This window comes from Chiloscyllium plagiosum, unplaced genomic scaffold (genome assembly GCF_037043375.1).
Source record: "Chiloscyllium plagiosum isolate Xiang-an unplaced genomic scaffold, Cpla_swu_hap1 HiC_scaffold_7, whole genome shotgun sequence".
NCBI classification, from domain to species: domain Eukaryota; kingdom Metazoa; phylum Chordata; class Chondrichthyes; order Orectolobiformes; family Hemiscylliidae; genus Chiloscyllium; species Chiloscyllium plagiosum.
Window position 1 is genome coordinate 114,808,542 of NW_028270145.1, and position 19,918 is coordinate 114,828,459.

Consider the following 19,918-nt stretch of genomic DNA (forward strand, 5'->3'; position numbering starts at 1 on the left):
TGAACTCTACCCGAGTTAATGAATGCAATGAAGCAATGCAGCAATTTTCATATGTTCGGCAGGCAGTTAAAAAAACTGGGACCTGGGAATGTGACAGTTAAGGGGGAATTGTACCTACACATGGAAGATAAAGACCAACAGGGACCCTTTCTGTGTTGTACCTTCTGTACAGCTCTCTTCTAGCTATGTATTTTCCTTCAGCGGGACATTGCTTGATAACGATCTGAAGCATCGAAAAGTTTACCCTTACATGGAAGTTGGTTAATTAAAAGAAAACACTAAATTCCCACTTTTGTTTTATTTATGCCATCCACTTAATTTTAATTATCCAATAAATTAATGGAGTTAAAATAAAACTGAAATCAATTGAAAGAACTGCAGATGGTGGAAATCTGAAACAAAAGCAGAAATTGCTGAAAAACCTCAACAGTTCAGCAACATCTGTGCAGAGAAATGAGAGTTAATGTTTTGGGTCCAGTTTCCCTTATGTGGAAGACCAGAAAAAGAGTCACTGGAGTCAAAACATTAATTCTGATTTCTCTCCATGGATGCTGCCAGACCTGCTGAGATTTTCCATCAGTTGGTTTTTGTTTGAAATCAGTTGGTTGAGCGCTGGAGGTTCAAGAGTGTGCTGCGGAGTTTTCACTGATCTATATCCAAGCAAGCTTCACTACGGTCATGTTTGGTCTGCAGCTAAGACTGGATACTTGTCTTTTTGACATTACTTTCTTTTCCCCCCTTTTTCCTTCTGTCTCTATCTAGCTGAGCCACAATGTGAAGGTGGTGAAAATTAGTCCCTCAATGAAGCAACAGAGTCGGCTCCTATTGACGCTGCAAGACAAAAGCAGCCTGATCATTGACAAGGCTCCAAGCACTGATGCTCTGAACCTGAAGGAATACTTGGAGAACCTGAACCGTGCAGGTGAGTACTGTATTCACAATTGAACATGTGCCAGCGGGTGCACATCTGAAGACACTGTCGATGAGCAAAAGCAGGCTGAAGGAACATTTTCTTTTAAAAAAAGAGTGCTGGATATGGGGAGAGAAATAGTTAATGTTTCAGGCCAATGATCTGTCAGAACAGATGTATTGATGTGTGTTACAGGGGCTACTGAAGGCTGGTAGTTGCTTCCAGGGCAGCATTTAAATCCTTCAAATTTGTGATTTCCTCTGATTAACGAGCCTTCCCCGTCATTCTGCCTCAATCATTCAATATTTGGTCCTGAGAGTTTTCAACTGATTTGACATCATCATTTCTCACTCCCAACTCATGCCGTGATGGCACACTGTATCCCCCAAAAGAGAAAATGGGTGGGAGACCCTCTTCTATCTGGGTACAAACAAGGACTGCAAATGCTGGAAACCAGAGCTCTATTCCTGATGAAAGGCTTTTGCCCGAATTGTCGGTTTTGCTGCTCCTCGGATGCTGCCTGACCTGCTGTGCTTTTCCAGCACCACTCTAATCTACACCTCTTCTACATGCCTTGAGTAGGTGAGAATAGCCCAGGTAAAGTTCTGTATTTCGCCTGAGTTTCCACTGAGCTGAGACTGAGGTTGGGAATGCCACAAGAGGTCCCAGTGGATTGCTGAGGCCCTTCACTCAGTCTTTCCTCAATGTGTTGCTTCATCAAGTGTCTGACTTTATAACAGGAGACTATTCAGTATATCATGTCAGTACTGAATCTTTGAAAGAGCTATTCAGTTAATTACTTCCTGGATATTTCCTTAAGCCTGCAAATTTATTTCCTTTTCAAGTATTTGTTCAATTTCCCTTTTGAACATTGTTATTTAATCTGCTCCCATTACTTTCTGATAACGCATTCCAGTTTACGACAATTTGTTGTGTTGGGGAAAGTTTTTTTTATAAGTGGTCTCTAGGTACGGAATCAAACTAGCTCTGCTTTAGAAAGAATAATCTTAATCTACTCCAGTCTATTGAGGTTCCGCAAAAGAATGCAGATCCCATGGATGTCATTCCCACATGCCCTGGAATTCCTCCAGCGTTATTCTGATTTCAAAGCTGGAAATCATGTCAGTACTGACGCTTTCAAAGAACTGTTCAGTTAGTTATTTCCTGGATATTGACTCAACTCTAAAATTTCTTTTCTCCAAGTATTTATTCAGTTTCCCCTTTAAACATTCACACTGAATCTGCTCCCGTTACTTCTGGATAGAGTTGTTCTCATTACAAATGAGGCTCATTCAATTCCTACTCTGGCACCTAGCCTGGTGTGAGGCTCTTTGAATAATTTCAGCCTGCTGCTGCTGTGTGATGTTTTGTTTGGTCTTTCAATTGCCATTCTGTTTCAGGGGTAAAATCGCATCAAGGATCTGGCAACTTTGGTGGAAATTTGGGAAACCGGATTCCGTCGAAGGACTCTCACCGGCAGCGATTTAACATAGAGAACCAGGTATGCTCTCCTGGTACAGGTTTGTGTTATGAAACGGTTAAAGTGACTCTTGACTGTTGCTTTTATCTCTATCATTGTTGAAATTCTGGTCTCTGACTCTTCGGAGATAAAACAAAAAGTCTGATGTTTAGAATTTGTCAAATTCCAGCTTGAAAATATCTGAAACAAGAAGGGTATTCAACAACAATCTAAATTTGTATAGCACCTTTAATTGAGTATTTACCCAGAGAAGATTCTGCTTGACTGTAGTTTAGCATGGTCTAGATTAGAGTGGTGCTGGAAAAACATAGCAGGTCAGGCAGCATCAGAGGAGCATGGACAGGGGTGGAGGGGCGCATGATTAGGTGTGAGTTAAGATATTGGCAGCAGAAGTTTGGATGACCGCGCTTACAGAAGGTACAATGTTGCAAGCTCTGTAGGAGTTCTCTTCTATGTTCTATGCATATACTGGAATATTCACTGCTAATCATAGGGTAGGAGCAGAAAGAGAAATAATTACAAGTGATGCTGTGGCAATGGTTAGTTGGGTAATCAATGGATCCAGGCGAAAGCTGCCCTACCGGCTGGGTAACAGTGGAGAGCTGAAGGGATCCTTTGGTTGCGCAATGATAGTATCTCTAGTGCTAAGACACTACACTGCAACACAAAAGAGTCCCTTCAACTCTCCGCTGTTACAGAAATGTGTCATACCATCTTTACTACATTGATTAGAAACCATCTAAAATTGAAGCTTGGTGAGAAAAAGACTGGAGAGGTATTGGAGGAGGATGGTGTGGTCACAGTGTCAAAGGCTGCAGCCAGGGTGAGGAGAGAAAGTTTACCTTTGTCACAAGATGACATTTATGACTTGGATAATCCTTGTCAAATAATTTATTTTCAGCATCCAAGAGACTAATACTCAGGCTGGGGTCCCTTATCACACTAATACCTTGATATTTTCCGAATGTACCAAAAGTTATAGCCACACCCTTTTTCCTTTCACATTTTAAAATTAATCTTGTGGCTTTTAAACATTCTTTTCAGACACCAACCAGACGTGATGAGACTCCAACCCGTAAAACACTGGGCAGCCCAGGCAGAGCCACCCTGCAGCATGGAGCCAAAACTCCACAATCAAGCAGCTCCCCAGGAAACCGGATGGGAACAGCACTGACCCTGACCTCTCACGCTTTACCCAGGTCAGTCCTGTCTGAGACTCTGTAGGAGACTGTACATAGGAGAGAGGCCTTTTGTCAGTGTCACTGCCATAGGCAACCTTAATGCTAAATTAAGCGATCCTTTGACTCTTTACAGTAAAGTTATGTACAGATGACTATTTGGTGGATGATCATTGGCAACTCAAATAGTCTTTCAAAGCAGATTCTGGGTAAGTTTGCACCTCCTGAACTGAATTGGTTGATTGGTTTTGTTTATAGGATGTGGGCATTTGCACAGTTGCACGTGCCTAGTTGCCCAGAGGGCAGTTTAGAGCCTCCACATTGCTGTGTGTCTGGAGTCACTTGTAGTCCAGACTGCCATAAGAATGGCAATTTTCCTTCTGAAGATGTTAATGGACCACATTTGGGTCGTTTTTCAATAATTGACAGATCACCATCAGACTGGCTTTTTAATTCCAGATTTTTATTAGATTCAAGCCTTACCATCTGGCACTCCACAAAACATTAGCCTGGATTCTAGATTTTTCCAGTGACATTACCACCACTCCCACCCTCCTTTCGAGGATAATTTAGACAACCGGTTGAAGATTTCAGAGTTGTGGCAGAATTCTTGATCCCTCCTATCCCAAGACCTTTAGAGATCAATAACGAGAGACTCCAAGTGAGGTTAGGGAGGAGACCATGTTAGCAATTCAAGTGCTTGGTGAATTATGTCAGATTGGGCTCTGGGCTTTGTTCTTTTATATGTTTTGGTAACATACTCCCTCATCTCATCCACGGAAAGATGCGTTTGATGAGTTTAAATTCGTTATGGTTTAGTTTAGCTCTCTAACTATGTTGTACACCATAGTCACAGTAATTGGTATATAGGATAAACTGGAGAGGGATGGGGATTCTTTGCATTAGAACAGTTTGATATAACACACCTCAGCTTACTGATCCTTTTATTACTATGGATTAGCTTGCTAGGTTCTTTCAGAGGACGTTGGAGTCACATATAGGCTAGACCTGTTAATGGCCCATTTTCTTCCCTAAAGGATATTTGTAAACTCGGTGAGTTTTTAATATTATCATCAATGATTTCAATGTCACCATTAGACTGGCTTTTAGTTAGTCATGAGATGTACAGCATGGAAATAGACCCTTCCGTCCAACCCGACCAGGTATCTCAACCCAATCTAGTCCCACCTGCCAGCACCCGGCCCATATCCCTCCAAACCTTTCCAATTCATATACCCATTCAAATGCCTTTTAAATGTTGCAATTGTACCAGCCTCCACCACTTCCTTTGGCAGCTCATTCCATACACATACCACCCTCTATGAAAAGGTTGCCCTTTAGGTCTCTTTTATATCTTTCCCCTCTCACCCTAAACCTATGCCCTCTACTTCTGAACTCCCCGACCCCATGGAAAAGACTTTGTCTATTTATCTTATCCAAGCCCCTCATGATTTTGTTAACCTCTATAAGGTCACCCTCAACCTCCCGACACTCCAGGGAAAACAGCCCCAGCAAATTCAGCCTCTCCCTATAGCTCAAATCCTCCAACCCTGGCAAAAGTCCTTGTAAATCTTTTCTGAACCCTTTCAAGTTTCACAACATCTTTCTGATAGGAAGGAGACCAGACTTGCACACAATATTCCAACAGTGGCCTAACCAAAGCTCTATACAGCCGCAACATGACCTCCCAACTCCTGTACTCAGTACTCTGACCAAGAAAAGAAAGCATACCAAACGCCGCCTTCACTATCCTATCTACCTGCGACTCCTCTTTCAAGAAGCTATGAACCTGCACTCCAAGGTCTCTCTTTGTTCAGCAACATTCCCTTGGACCTTACCATTTAGTGTATAAGTCCTGCTAAGATTTGCTTTCCCAAAATGCAGCACCTCACATTTATCTGAATTAAACTCCATCTGCCACTTCTCAGCCCATTGGCCCATCTGGTCCAGATCCTGTTGTAATCTGAGGTAACCTTCTTCGCTGTCCACTACACCTCCAATTTTGGTGTCATCTGCAAACTTACTAACTGTCCCTCTTATGCTTGCATCCTAACCATTTATGTAAATGACAAAAAGTAGAGGACCCAGCACCGATCCTTGTGGCATTCCACTAGTCACAGGCCTCCAGTCTGAAAAACAACCCTCCCCCACCACCCTCTGTCTTCTATCTTTGAGCCAGTTCTGTATCCAATGGCTAGTTCTCCCTGTATTCCATGAGATCTGACCTTGCTAATCAGTCTCCCACGGGGAACCTTGTCGAACGCCTTACTGAAGTCCATATAGATCACATCTACTGCTCAGCCCTCATCAATTTTGTCCGTTTGTTCTACACTTAGTAATTGAATTTAAATGTCCCCATCTTATTACTAGTCCAGTGACATTATTGCTGTGCCACTGCCTCACTTATAGCACTGTATCTTAGGATAGATTGTATGCTTCCAAAGACAGTGCACGTTCACCGTAATGTTAACCTGGGCTCTGTTATTTGGATTATGCAGAGAGTTTACCCCATCTAGGAATGTAGCTCATGGAATAGAGAAGGTCAAGGAATGTTTTAGTTGAGTTTTGTGTGGATTTGAAAGGAATTGTTGACTTGAATAAAACCTTTTTCTGCTGATGCCAAATCTTGGATGGGGCATGTAACCTTAAAATCTTTCAGGAGACAAGATAGGAAATGTTTCCTTATGAAAGGGTGGTAGAAGTGCAGAACCTTCTCTAAAAATCTGTAAACACAAGCTCAAATCAACTGAGCTTATTATATTGAGTTTGGTTGCTGAGCAAGTTAAATGATATGTAGCCATGGTGTGTGGACAGAGGTCAATCATGATAGATTGATAACGGAACTAGACCAAGCGAGCAACGGTCTTGGCCCCTTCATTGGTTGGACTTCTTATTCATTACTTCTGAGACTAAAATATTGCCATGGTCTTACCAGACCATAGGACTGTGCTCTCGTTAGAGAGAGACAACTGGTGATAGTTTAACCTGATGGTCACCACACCTCAGGCAAGGGGAGAAATTGAGAAGGAGAGTCCTTTTATGGTTACCTCTGCCATACTGTTGGGCATCAGTCTGCATCACAAACTAGCTGTCCAGCCAATTAAGCTAAACCAAACTGTTGTTATCTTTCTGTTGAAGGACTGAAAAGAGAAAAAGGATGCTGACTCCAGACCTGGAATTAACTGAAGATTATCCTAAAGAGAATGATTCCTCCAGGTTAGTAGCTGCAGGAAAGTTGGAGGTGTAGGATCAGAATCGTAATGCTATTTGAAGGTAATTGGAAGGGTTTCATGTCCAAGCCAGCTTTGAGAACTGGGAGCGATACATGGTGATGTAAAAGGGTGTGATGGAGTTTGCACTGGCAAAGGTGGTGGTGTTAATTGGGGGAGGAAATGGATCTAATGTCACTGCTGAGTAGACATATGAATTAGATTTTACCTTTATTTGCAGCAATAACAAGGTAACTGGTGACACTTCTCGCAAATACTTGAGTAGTTATCGAGAAAAGCAACTGAGTATGAAGCAGGCAGAGGAGAGCAGGAGTTCTGGTAAGTGTTTTGTCTTTTGAAAGAAATCTTTGAACCCCGTGGGTTTCTCCTGTCCTCACCACTGTTGAAAGACTTATTTGAGTTCTGATTTGGAGACGCTGGTGTTGGACTGTGGTGTACAAAGGTAAAAAGCATACAACACCAGGTTATAGTCCAACAGGTTTAATTGGAAGCACTAGCTTTCGGAGCACTGTCCCTTCAGGTGGTTGTGGAGTATAAGATCATATATAGCAAAAGTTTACAGTGTGATGCAACTGAAATTATACATTGAAAAAGATCTGGATTGTTTAAGTTTCTCCATCTTTTTAGAATGACCATGTTGGTTTCAGTTCTTTCATATGTAACTCCCAGAACTTTTTTAGAAGTTACATTCTCAAGTGAACTTTCACAATAGGTGCAATGTTGGCCCAGGTAATACGTTGAAGTTTGTGAACAAAAATGTCAAAATTGAATAAAGCAAACCACTTTCTTATCGCAAAAATTCAAAGATTTTCAAATGCACAGTAATAGTATAATCTCATTAGTCCCAAAATACTCCTTTATAAATTGAAAAGAAAACAGTTTTTGTGCAGTGATGAAAACACATGCCTGGTGCAGTACCTAACAACACCACTTGTACAATACTAATACCACAGTCCCTGTCTCTAAACCTCAGTAAGTTCATGTCACTTGTGACTTCAACTTTTTAGACTGAAACTGCAGCTAGCTACTTCCTGGTGCAGTCACACAACTGCTTAAACGTAATCTGCTTTAATTAACCTATTTAAGGTTTTATCCCAACACTTCTGGCTTGGGACTATTGCTAGATGTTTTCTGTAAGGTTTGCTATATATTCTTTCATCTGATTTGAAATTGATATTCACCACTGTGCTGTAAGATATCTAAGGCAACATTGATGTTTCTGCCTGGATTTCCTTTACAGTTTAAAAAAAAACTCCAAAAGTCGTTAGCTCCTTGAGACCTCATTATTTACCTTACTAGATCGTAAAAGTCCATTGGTGGTGCAAAGCATCAGCCAGAACACTCAAACTATTTTACAAGAAATCACTGTTGCTACAGAGATATTTCCAAACTAATTCTTAACTTCAGATACGCAGAGAACCTGCCAGTTACTAACTCAAAATCCAGATACACAAACCTAAGCTGAATAGTATTAAAAAATATATATTAAATCCTGTAGTTACATCACAATTATCTTCATCTATTTTGTTTTAAATATTATATTGAGATACAAAGCCTTTCTAGTCTTATGTGATGGTTGACTCCTCAATTCATAGTGCTTCCTATTGTCATTTCTCCTCTTACTGTCTTGACTACTGCTTGATGTACCACATCTTTGCAAATTTGATCTCTGTAGAAAGTATTGCAGAGCATCTGTGGATGTTAAAATTGTTACATAAATGCTTTGCAACACAGAGTTAATTCTGTTTACAGATACTCTCGTTCTAACCGCATACGATTGTCAGATGAAGTACAGTGTTAAATACTCTTCACATGGAGAGCAGTGTTTCTGGATCCTAGTCACTCCTTGGGTTCATAAGAATATTAAGGACAGTGTAGAAGGAGAATTGGGAGGGTGCCCTGAAGAAGGGCTTATACCCAAAACGTCGATTCCCCTGCTCCTTGGATGCTGCCTGACCTGCTGCGCTTTTCCAGCAACACATTTTTCAGCTCTGATTCCAGTATCTGCAGTCCTCACTTTCTCCTAGAAGGAGAATTACTCTATATCTAACTTCTACCTTCCCCAGAAGTGTCTGCTGCTGTCTCTGCTTCCTTTTCTAATAATATTCTTACACTTGTGATGAATAGAATATTGATATCTTTTCTAAAATTTCAATCTCGTTTAAAAGTTCCAAATGCAAAAGAGCCTGGCACACATGAAGATGTAAATGAGACCTGTTTTCAAAGACCTCCCATTTGTCACCTTATGGTTGTCAGATGCATTTTAATTGTGAAACCTGCTGTATCAGGAGACGGACAAATAGTATATTTGGAAGATGGGAATGTTGGAACAGGAGTAGACTATTCGGTCCCTTGAGCTTGTTCCTTTATTCAATAGGATCATGGCTGGTTGGTGGCCTAACTCCATACGAATTAATATCTTGGCTTAACAAAAATGTATCCATCGCAAATTTAAAACTAACAACTGATCTCACATCTACAATTCTGAAGACGGGTCACCGGATTCAAAATGTTAACTGTGCTGTCACTCCAACAGATGCTGCCAAACCTGCTGAGTTTGTCCAGCGGTTTCTGGTTTTGTTCCATTGGATTAGGAAGGGGGACATGGGTTTTTAACCAGTTTCAGAATAAGGAGTAATCAATTTAAAACTGATCAGAGCTGGAATAGTTTCTCTCAGTAATAAATCTTTGGATTCTACCCTAGTGGGCTGCGGAGTTATTGTGTATGTTCAAGATAACAGTCAATGCATTCTGTAATATTAAAGACATCAAGGATATGAACATATTATGGGGGAAAATGGTGTTGAGGTAGATGGTAGACCGTGAATGAGTTGAATAGCAGTGTAGGCTTGAGTGGCTGAATGGTTATCTCCTTCTGTATTGGGATGTTGGGCTCCAGTGTTGTAGTGCTTCAACATCTGACCAACTCTTTGCAGGTACAATGCCACTGCAGAGCTTTTATGGAAGCAGAGCCTCGTCTAAGGATTACTCTGCGGGGAATTCGTTTTTGGACAGGTATGTGTGGGCTGTAGGTTTGCGGTAACTTAACACACGCTTGGGAGCAAGGGAGGCCTCTTCTCTTTGCCCAGTTGTCAATGAGGCTCTTAAATGAGGTTGTGTGGGGGGGAGGGAGAGAGATGTGTGGTGTCTGTGTGTTGGGGGAATTTTGGAAAGAGAAAACTCCAGGACTGGAAGCATCATCAGTGATAGTAGACCAGTTAAAATGAGGGACAAACAAGATGCCAGGATGGTAGTGTCAAAATATCCAAGGGTCTTGTAGAGCTAGAGGAGGGAAAGGCCCTGGAAATTAGGTTAACACACAAAAATATTTGCAAATGTTTTCCTAAGATGACGATGCAATATAAATTGTTGTGGTTCTGTTCGCCGAGCTGGAAGTTTTTGTTGCAAATGTTTCATCCCCTGGCTAGGTGACATCATCAGTGCTTGGGAGCCTCCTGCGAAGCGCTTCTTTGATGTTTCCTCCGGTGTACAGAGAACACCAGATGGAGAATTCACCACAAGGGTATACAGGAAAGCCACACACACAGACCAAGTCCTAAACTACGAAAGTAACCACCCCAACACACACAAACGAAGCTGCATCAGGACACTATTCAAAAGGGCCACAACACACTGCAGTACACCAGAACTGCAAAAAGAAGAGGAGGAACACCTATACAATGTATTCACCAAAAACGGATACCCGCGCAACTTCATCAACAGATGCCTAAGAGAAAGACCACGGAACGAGGACATACCACAACCAAAAGGACTAGCCACACTACCATACATCAGGAGCATCTTGGAACTGACTGCCAGACTACTGCGACCCCTAGGACTCATAACGGCACACAAACCAACAGCCACGCTCAGACAACAACTCACCAGAACGAAGGACCCGATACCCAACATGAGCAAAACCAATGTAGTGTACAAAATACCATGCAAGGACTGCACTAAACACTATATAGGACAAACAGGAAGACAGCTAGCAATCCGCATACATGAACATCAACTAACCATGAAACGACACGACCAGCTATCCTTAGTATCCACACACGCAGACAACAAGCAACATGAATTCGACTGGGACAACACTACTATCGTGGGGCAAGCCAGACAGAGAACAGCCAGGGAATTCCTAGAGGCATGGCATTCATCCACAAACTCCATCAACAAACACATCGACCTGGACCCAATATACCAACCACTACAGCGGACAGCTGAAACTGACAACCGGAAGCGGCAGGGACAGACCACTATAAACACCGGAAGAAACATCAAAGAAGCGCTTCGCAGGAGGCTCCCAAGCATTGATGATGTCGCCTAGCCAGGGGACGAAACGTTTGCAACAAAAACTTCCAGCTCGGCGAACAGAACCACAACAACGAGCACCCGAGCTACAAATCTTCGCACAAACTTTGAATGCAATATAAATGCCGAAGGGGTGAACTGAAGCAATTTGATCAGGTGGAGGCTTGTGAAAAGCGTATGTCAGTACACACCTGTTGGGCGCCATTGTCTGTGTTCTGTGAATTTGATGCACTTAATTATTCTCCTTGCTTTTGACAGGTCCAGCCTTCTGGGCCAGGTTCCATCAGCTAAAAGGAATTTGGGATTTTTACCTCAGCCCATCCCTCAGTCAGTGAAGAAACTGCGTGCAAATCAGGATTACACTGGCTGGAACAGACCCCGGGTGCCTCATGCCACACAGCTCCCACAGCCACTACAGGGGTAAGAAGTTAACGGGCATCTTGGCTGGGTCAAGACTACACACATGCCGCCTGTCTGTTGAATTTTGTTTGGAGACAGTCCTTGGGAGCTGTCACTTTGGTAATGGTGGGCTATGGACATGATGATCTCTCTCAGCTGCTGGAAACAAGCAGCTGACAAAGTTTAATTAATCGAATTGTAGGCTTTAATTCTGCATTCTCTAGTCCGTCAGGTTTACTTTGGATAATAATAACCCAGGGCAGTTTGAACAAGGAAATTTATCCAGTGTTCTTTAAGTAAAGTACCCTAGAAAAAATACTACAAAATTCTCACCCATACATTGCTTACAATCACAAGTGAACCCATTTCCGTGGATTTGCCCGAGGATCAGACTGAAAGAGGCGATCAGCCCACACTCTGCTCCAACTTCCAGTTATTGATCAGATGCCTTCTCCTGATCTAACTATAGTTTGAGCTAAGCTTCCTTTACTTCATAAAGATAAGTTTTGCATTCAAACTTTTACACTATCTAGTCTCCAACATAAGATTAGTTTGACCACTGGCAAATGCCACAAATGTGTCAACAATCATGTCTGGTTTGATTAATTGCTTACTAAGTTTGTTTTCCTCTCCCTGAAAAGAGACTTATCTCTTGCACCCTTTGAACAACTTTAACTTTTGGCCAGCTTCCTCATATAGGCTATTTCCTTACAGGTTTTGTGTCAACTGGATGATAATTATGTAGCACAATTCTGTGATAATCACAAATTAACACAAGTCTGATTTATGTTCTATGTAAAGTATAACCATGGATGGAATCATATCAGGTTCATTGCCTGTTTTAAACTGAACTTCAGCTATTCCGAGTTGCTGTGACTGTTCAATACATTTACTGCTGAGTTATAACTCTTAATATAAACATATGCATTCCTTCAGCAAAACAGAAACAAGTGAAAACCTGTGACCTTTCTCAGAAATAGGTCATCACTGGGCTTTGTGTGATTTCTCCCCTCATTTCATTTACTTTTATTTAGTTTCATTTTGACTCACCCAGCAAATTGACATTACTATGTACAGAGTACATCAGAATAGTTGCAGTGTCGGAGGAGCCCATTTGGCCCATTGTACCTGTGCTGGCTTTCTGTAGAAGTAATCCATCTGGCATCATTTCCCCATTCATTACCTCATACCACTGCACGATTTTCCCAATCAATCCATGTTCCTGAAGTCCCTTGTCCTTGGATCTATTCACAAAAATCATTACTGCAACCTCTAACGCTTCTATATTCTTCATATAGTGCCAGTTAGGATTCAATACTCAGTGTTTTGTTTTATATTTGTGCCCTCTTGTTATTCACACTCACTGCTGGACTGGATTGTGTCACTCCCTTCTGTATCCTGCTATTGTTCAGCCTTCTCTTGTGGCTCTTTTAATGGCTTATCTTTGCTTTGGACTGTAGGTTTTCTAACCTTGGCAATACCTGTTATATGAATGCCATTCTGCAGTCCCTGTTTTCACTTCAATCTTTGGCAACTGACCTGCTGAAACAAGGCATCCCATGGAAGAAAATTCCAGCAAATGCTTTACTCAAGTAAGTATTTTGTGATCTGGAATTATAGCTTTGCATGAACTTGAGAACCTGTGTTAGTATTGAATCATAGAATCGCTACATTTGGCCTGTCGAGTCTACAACGACCCGCCAAAGAGCATCCCTCCCAGATCTACCCTATCCCTGTAACCCTGCATTTCCCATGGCTAATGCACCTAGCCTGCACTTCTCTGTACAGTTTGGGAAATTTAATGTAACCAATCCACCTAACCTGCACATGCTTGAACTGTGGGAGGAAACTGGACCACCCATACACTGGGCAAAAGTCACCCAAGGGTGGAATTAAACCTGGTCCCTGGCTCTGTGAAGCAGCAGTGCTAACCACTGAGCCACTGTGCTGCCCTATTATGTAACTTCACCAAGTTTTCTTCTGTATGTGCAAGTGTCATTGAACACCGGTCACAGTGGGGCAATGAATAATACTCACTCTTACTAATGTGCTTGTATGTTTAATGGGGACATATTTACTTGAAGTGAGGGAAGACATGATGGAAGATTGGGAGTTAAGGTGAGTGATACCACTCTGTGGCTGGGTGAAGGAGAGCAGCAAGTGAGTATCTGGTGAGGGTGAGGATGCTAGCGAAGTCCGTTTCTAAGGTGGGGAGGGAGGAAGGAGATTTGTGGCAGTCATTGGAGAGCCGTATCGCTTTGAGGCTGAGCATATGGCTTCTCACTGAAGTGGATTGTTGCCTCTAGAGATTTGTGTTCAAATGATAATTGTTTTTCTTAATTTTCTCTCCTCCATGCTAAGGTTAATACGTACTGTGATAGTTCATTAAACCTCTAGAACATAGAAGAATACAGCGCAGTACAGGCCCTTTGGCCCTCGATGTTGCGCCGATCCAAGCCCACCTAACCTATACTAACCCACTATCCTCCATATACCTATCCAATGCCCGCTTAAATGCCCATAAAGAGGGAGAGTCCACCACTGCTACTGGCAGGGCATTCCATGAACTTACGACTCGCTGAGTGAAGAACCTACCCCTAACTTCAGTCCTATATCTACCCCCCCTTAATTTAAAGCTATGCCCCCTTGTAATACCCGACTCCATACGCGGGAAAAGGTTCACACTGTCAACCCTATCTAACCCCCTAATCATCTTGTACACCTCAATCAAGTCACCCCTAAACCTTCTTTTCTCTAATGAAAACAGCCCCAAGTGTCTCAGTCTTTCCTCATACGATTTTCCTTCCATACCAGGCAACATCCTGGTAAACCTCCTCTGCACCCGTTCCAGTGCCTCTACATCCTTCCTATAGTATGGCGACCAAAACTGCACACAATATTCCAGATGCGGCCGCACCAGAGTCTTATACAACTGCATCATGACCTCAGGACTCCGGAACTCAATTCCTCTACCAATAAAAGCCAGTACGCCATATGCCTTCCTCACCGCACTATTTACCTGGGTGGCAACTTTCAGAGATCTGTGTACATGGACACCAAGATCCCTCTGCTCATCCACACTACCAAGTATCCGACCATTAGCCCAGTACCCCATCTTTTTGTTACTCTTACCAAAGTGAATCACCTCACACTTACCTACATTGAATTCCATTTGCCACCTTTCTGCCCAGCTCTGCAGCTTCTCTATATCCTGCTGTAACCTGCCACATCCTTCCTCACTGTCAACAACTCCTCCGACTTTCGTATCATCCGCAAACCTGCTCACCCAACCTTCTAACCCCTCTTCCAGGTCATTTATAAAAATGACAAACAGCAATGGTCCCAAAACAGATCCTTGCGGAACACCGCTAGTAACTGCACTCCAAGATGAACCTTTACCATCAACTACTACCCTCTGTCTTCTTCCATCCAGCCAATTCCTAATCCAAACCTCCAACTCACCCTCAATGCCATACCTCTGTATTTTTTGAAGTAGCCTACCATGGGGAACCTTATCAAACGCCTTACTAAAATCCATATATACCACATCTACCGCTTTCCCCTCATCAACCTCCTTCGTCACCTTTTCAAAGAATTCAATAAGGTTTGTGAGGCACGACCTGCCCTTCACAAAACCATGCTGACTATCCTTGATCACATTATTCCTATCCAGATGTGCATAAATCCTATCCCTTACAATTCTCTCTAAGACTTTGCCCACAACAGAAGTGAGACTCACCGGCCTATAGTTACTAGGGTTATCCCTACTCCCCTTTTTGAACAAGGGAACCACATTTGCTATCCTCCAGTCTTCTGGCACTACTCCTGTAGACAAAGAGTTATAGCTGGGGTCAGGGAAATTACGATGCGGTGAGGCATGACTTAGGATGTGTGGCTTGGAAAAGTAGACTCCAAGGCAAGAGTGTAAATGATATGTGGAGCTTGTTCAAGGAGCAATTATTGAGTGTCCTTGATAATTATGTACCTGTCAGGCAGGGAGGAAAGGTTCGTGCGAGGGAGCCGTGGTTTAATAAGGAATTGGAATCCCTTGTTAAATGGAAGAGGGCGGCCTATCTCAAGATGAGACGTGAAGGTTCAATTGGGGCGATTGAGAGTTATAGGGTAGCCAGGAAGGACCTGAAGAGAGCGCTAAGAGCAGCAAGGAGGGGACATGAAAGGTCCTTAGTCGGTAGGATTAGGGAAAACCCTAAGGCTTTCTATAGGTATGTTAGGAATAAAAGAATGACCTAGGGTAGGAATAGGTCCAGTCAAGGATAGTAGTGGGAAGTTGCGTGTGGAGGCGGAAGAGATTGGGGAGACACTGAATGAATACTTTTCTTCAGTATTTACTCAGGAACAGGGCATTGTCGTCGATGTGAATACTGAGTCACAAATAAGTAGAATGGATGGCTTTGAGATATGTAGAGAAGAGGTGTTGGAAATCCTGGAAAAGGTGAAAATAGATAAGTCCCCTGGGCCTGATGGCATTTATCCTAGGATTCTCTGGGAAGCAAGGGAGGAGATTGCAGAGCCATTGGCCTTGATTTTTATGTCCCTCTGAGAGGGACTTTCTTGTTTATCTTGTTCTTTGGGGAACCATGTGGAGATGGGGAAGGGTTCCTTCTCATCCTCTTGTGTTGACTACTTGCAGGCGATTTGCCCATCTTCTGATCAAAAAGGATAATTGCAGCCCAGAGGTGAAGAAAGAGCTGCTGAAGAGGGTGAAGAATGCCATCTCTACCACTGCTGAAAGATTCTCTGGATATGTACAGAACGTAAGGGTCTTAACTGTTGGGGCTGATGGGTAGGCAGTGACTTTTAAAGCTGCAACTCTGCTTTTCACCATTGATACCCGAGGTGGGAGGAGGCATGGGGATTCAATAGAGGAGTGGCAAAGATTGAAGTAAGGTAAAACTTGTGTGACAGTAAATTTGGATTGTCAGATAAAGGAAAGTAGTTCATCAGGGAAAAATAATTTACTAAGAACAGGGTAAGAGGTTGGAAAATCATTTTGTGATGAGCGTATGCATTCAGACCGAACGGGGACATGATGAACTGTGCTTGGAAGGAGGTGGTGAGTTTGGACCTTGTTACTAAAACTCTTCTAGACTGGAGGTCTTCATGGCTGTTGTAAGATCATTAATAAAAGATAGATTGTGGTGATTACTCATCAACGTATTAACACTGGCAAGATGGTAATAAAAGACCAAATCTTCATTTATATCATACCTTTCACAACTCCAAAAAATTCTAAAGCCCTTTACAACAGTGACTACTGGTACTGAATCATAATCTAGGAATCTGAGAGGCCAATTTATGCATGGCAAGCTCTCCCAAACAGCAATGAGATAATTTTGTTTAAAGGTGATGTTTGTTGAAGAATAAATGTTAGCTAATGGGCCAGGGTGAAATTCCCTTCAAAACAATGACCTGGGATCTTATACACCCTCCTGAGGGGGTAAACAATGCCTCAGTTTAACACTTCGTCTGAAAGACTTCAGTGCTGTTGCCACTGCGTTCAAGTGACAGCCCTAGACTTTGAAGATGGACCTTGATCCTTTCCCACAATGCGTCTGATAAGTTACCCCTTGGTAGGCTGATGGAGAAAGTGAGGTTGCATGGGGTTCAGGGTGTACTAGCCAGATAGATAAAGAACTGGCTGGGCAACAGGATACAGAGAGTAATAGTGGAAGGGAGTTTCTCAAAATGGAGGACTGTGACAGTGATGTTCCATAGGGATCTGTGTTGATTGAGATACACATAAATGATCTGGAGGAAGGTATAGATGGTCTGATTAGCAAGTTTGCAGATGACACTAAGATTGGTGGAGCAGCAGATAGTGAAGGGGACGGTCAGAGAATACAGTAGAATATATATAGACTGGAGAGTTGGGCAGAGAAATGGCAGATGAGTTCAATCCGGACAAGTGCGAGGTGATGCATTTTAGAAGATCCAATTCAAGAGCAAACTATACAGTAAATGGAAAAGCCCTGGGGAAAATTGATGTACAGAGAGCTCTGGGTGCTCAGGTCCATTGTTCCCTGAAGGTGGCAACACAGGTTGATAGCGTGGTCAAGAAGGCATACGGCATGCTTTCCTTCATCGGATTGTGTATTTAGTGCAAGAGTTTTCAGGTCATGGTACAGTTGGATAGGACTTTGGTTTGGCCATGTTTAGAATACTGTGTACAGTTCTGGTTGCCACATTACCAAAAGGTTGTGGATGCTTTGGAGAGGTGCAGAGGAGGTTCACCAAGATGTTGCCTGGTATGGAGGGTGCTAGCTACAAAGAGAGGTTGAGTAGATTAGGATTATTTTCATTAAGAAGATAGAGGTTGGTGGGAGGGGGGGAATCTGATTGAGGTCTACAAAATCATGAGATAAGACAGGGTGGATAGCAAGAAATCTCTTCTCCAAAGTGGAGGTCTCAATTATTAGGGGTCACGAGTTCAAGGTGAGAGGGGAAAAGTTTATGGGAGATATGCGTGGAAAGTTCTTTACACTGAGGGTGGTGGGTGTCTGGATGTGTTGCCAGGTACAGGTGGGCATGATAGCGTAATTTAAGATGTATCTAGACAGATACATGAATGGGCAGGGAACAGAGGGATACAGATCCTTAGAAAATAGGTGACAGGATTAGGTAGAGGATCTGGATCGGCACAGGCTTGGAGGGCCAAACGGCCTGTTCCTGTGCTGTAATTTTAATTTTTCTTTCTTTTGTTCACAAATGTACTAAAAAAGCTAAAGTGAGATGAGAAGTTGAAACGGTGGAGGAAGAATGATGAAGTAGAGTAAGTGGTTGTGAGGTACATGTGGGGAGGATGAGCCTCAGATCAGAGATTCCTGAACTGCACATTCACGAGCTGCTGGTGTTTTCTCTTCCTTAAAAGTTGAGTAAGTAAAACTCTGCCATTGAACATGTTGGATCAGAGGGATCTTCCAATCTTGCTTATTTGCCACAAGAGGGAGCTGTGTTCTATATGTAGATGGGTTAGTGAGTCTTTAGTACTGAACTGAAGTGGAAAGCAATCAAAACAATACATCTCTCTTTCAATTTCTCCTTTTCTCTCTTTCACCACAAACAAGGATGCCCATGAGTTCCTGAGCCAGTGCCTGGACCAACTGAAGGAAGACATGGAGAAGTTAAACAAGACGTGGAAGAATGAGCTGGTGACAGGCGAGGATTCTCCGGCTGCGCGGGGTTGTCATGAGGCCGTTGCTGCTAGGGTCTTCACCTGCCCTATTGTCTCCAACGTGGAGTTCGAAGTTCTGCACACCATCGGTTGTAAAACGTACGTCAGCGGTGAGACTGGCAGGCAGGTCTGTAAACCGTGTGCGGTTGCTTCGTGCCAAGTGGCAAACCTGCCTTTTCTGCAGCATTTGACAATTCTTTCAATCAAGCGACAATGGTAAAGATTATCAGTCCACGTGGAGTCAGCTGATTTCCTCAGTGCCCCATAGACAGGGACAGGAAATATCAGCCAGGCCTGCCTCTTCCTGTGTTGTGCCATTCTGTACCTGCAGAACGACGGAAGTGTGTCTCACTCTGGTGATAGTCTTGCCATCTATTTGTACAGGAAGGAAGAGTGCCCACACTTCCTTCAATCTTGTTCTAGCACGCTTACCTCAGGGCAGCAGAAAGGGCAGTGACATCCAGTACAATGCTCAACAAGGTCTCCCTCTAATATCAGTGCAGCCAAAATAGTGTGAAACAAAAGGACCTGGGCAGTGTGACTTAAGCATGTCCACTGGGTCACATGTTTCCTGAGGGAGCAGCAAGAGGGATCTTAGTGTGTTTCTCCACATCTGTACTAATTCCTGTACAGCTTGAGTGATGTGTGCAAGTTGGTTTGTTTCTGAGGACTGTATCTCTGTGCAGGACTGTTCTGTACCTGCAGTTATGGTGTAATTTATTCCGAGTTTGACCAGTGTGTTTGTATTGTAGCCTCTGAAAGGGGCCGGCAAAGCACAGTTTTGTTTCACTTGGGTAACGTGGAATTCTGGTCACCTTGCAGGTGTTGTGAAAGTGTTACGAAACGAGAACAATTCAATGACCTTTCCATTGATCTTCCTCGGCGTAAGAAGCTTCTACCACCGAGGTCTATCCAGGACTCCCTCGATCTCTTCTTCAGGGTATGTGTTTCTTCCTTTACTTTCTGCAGTTTTGTGTGTGGGAGCCATGACACACGTACAACAAAAAAATGAAGAAAGGAGCTGGGGGAGGGCTGGTGTTGTTGGCGGTGGCTTGGTGGATTTCTTTCAAATCCTACTTCGGACACCTTAATGCATAAACTAGGATGAACTCCCAGTGGAGTGCTGGGGGAGTGCTGCATTGTCAAAAGTCAAAATTCCATTGAGGTGTTAAACCAAGACCTGTCTGGTCTGTCAAGTAGTTGTAAAGATGAACA

The 19,918-nt window shown here is 43.0% G+C and overlaps 1 protein-coding gene across 1 annotated transcript in view; it reads left to right on the forward strand.

The window, feature by feature from the left end:
• LOC122551839 (ubiquitin carboxyl-terminal hydrolase 37) overlaps nt 1-19,918 on the forward strand; it is a 64,540-nt gene that overhangs the window by 27,130 nt on the left and 17,492 nt on the right. The window contains exons 3-13 of the mRNA XM_087989407.1: nt 763-922; nt 2,311-2,411; nt 3,435-3,589; nt 6,707-6,784; nt 7,019-7,116; nt 9,735-9,813; nt 11,371-11,532; nt 12,972-13,103; nt 16,163-16,286; nt 18,597-18,802; nt 19,526-19,643. Of these exons, the coding sequence (XP_087845533.1) occupies nt 763-922; nt 2,311-2,411; nt 3,435-3,589; nt 6,707-6,784; nt 7,019-7,116; nt 9,735-9,813; nt 11,371-11,532; nt 12,972-13,103; nt 16,163-16,286; nt 18,597-18,802; nt 19,526-19,643 (1,413 nt within the window). The remainder of the gene's footprint in view (nt 1-762; nt 923-2,310; nt 2,412-3,434; nt 3,590-6,706; nt 6,785-7,018; nt 7,117-9,734; nt 9,814-11,370; nt 11,533-12,971; nt 13,104-16,162; nt 16,287-18,596; nt 18,803-19,525; nt 19,644-19,918) is intronic.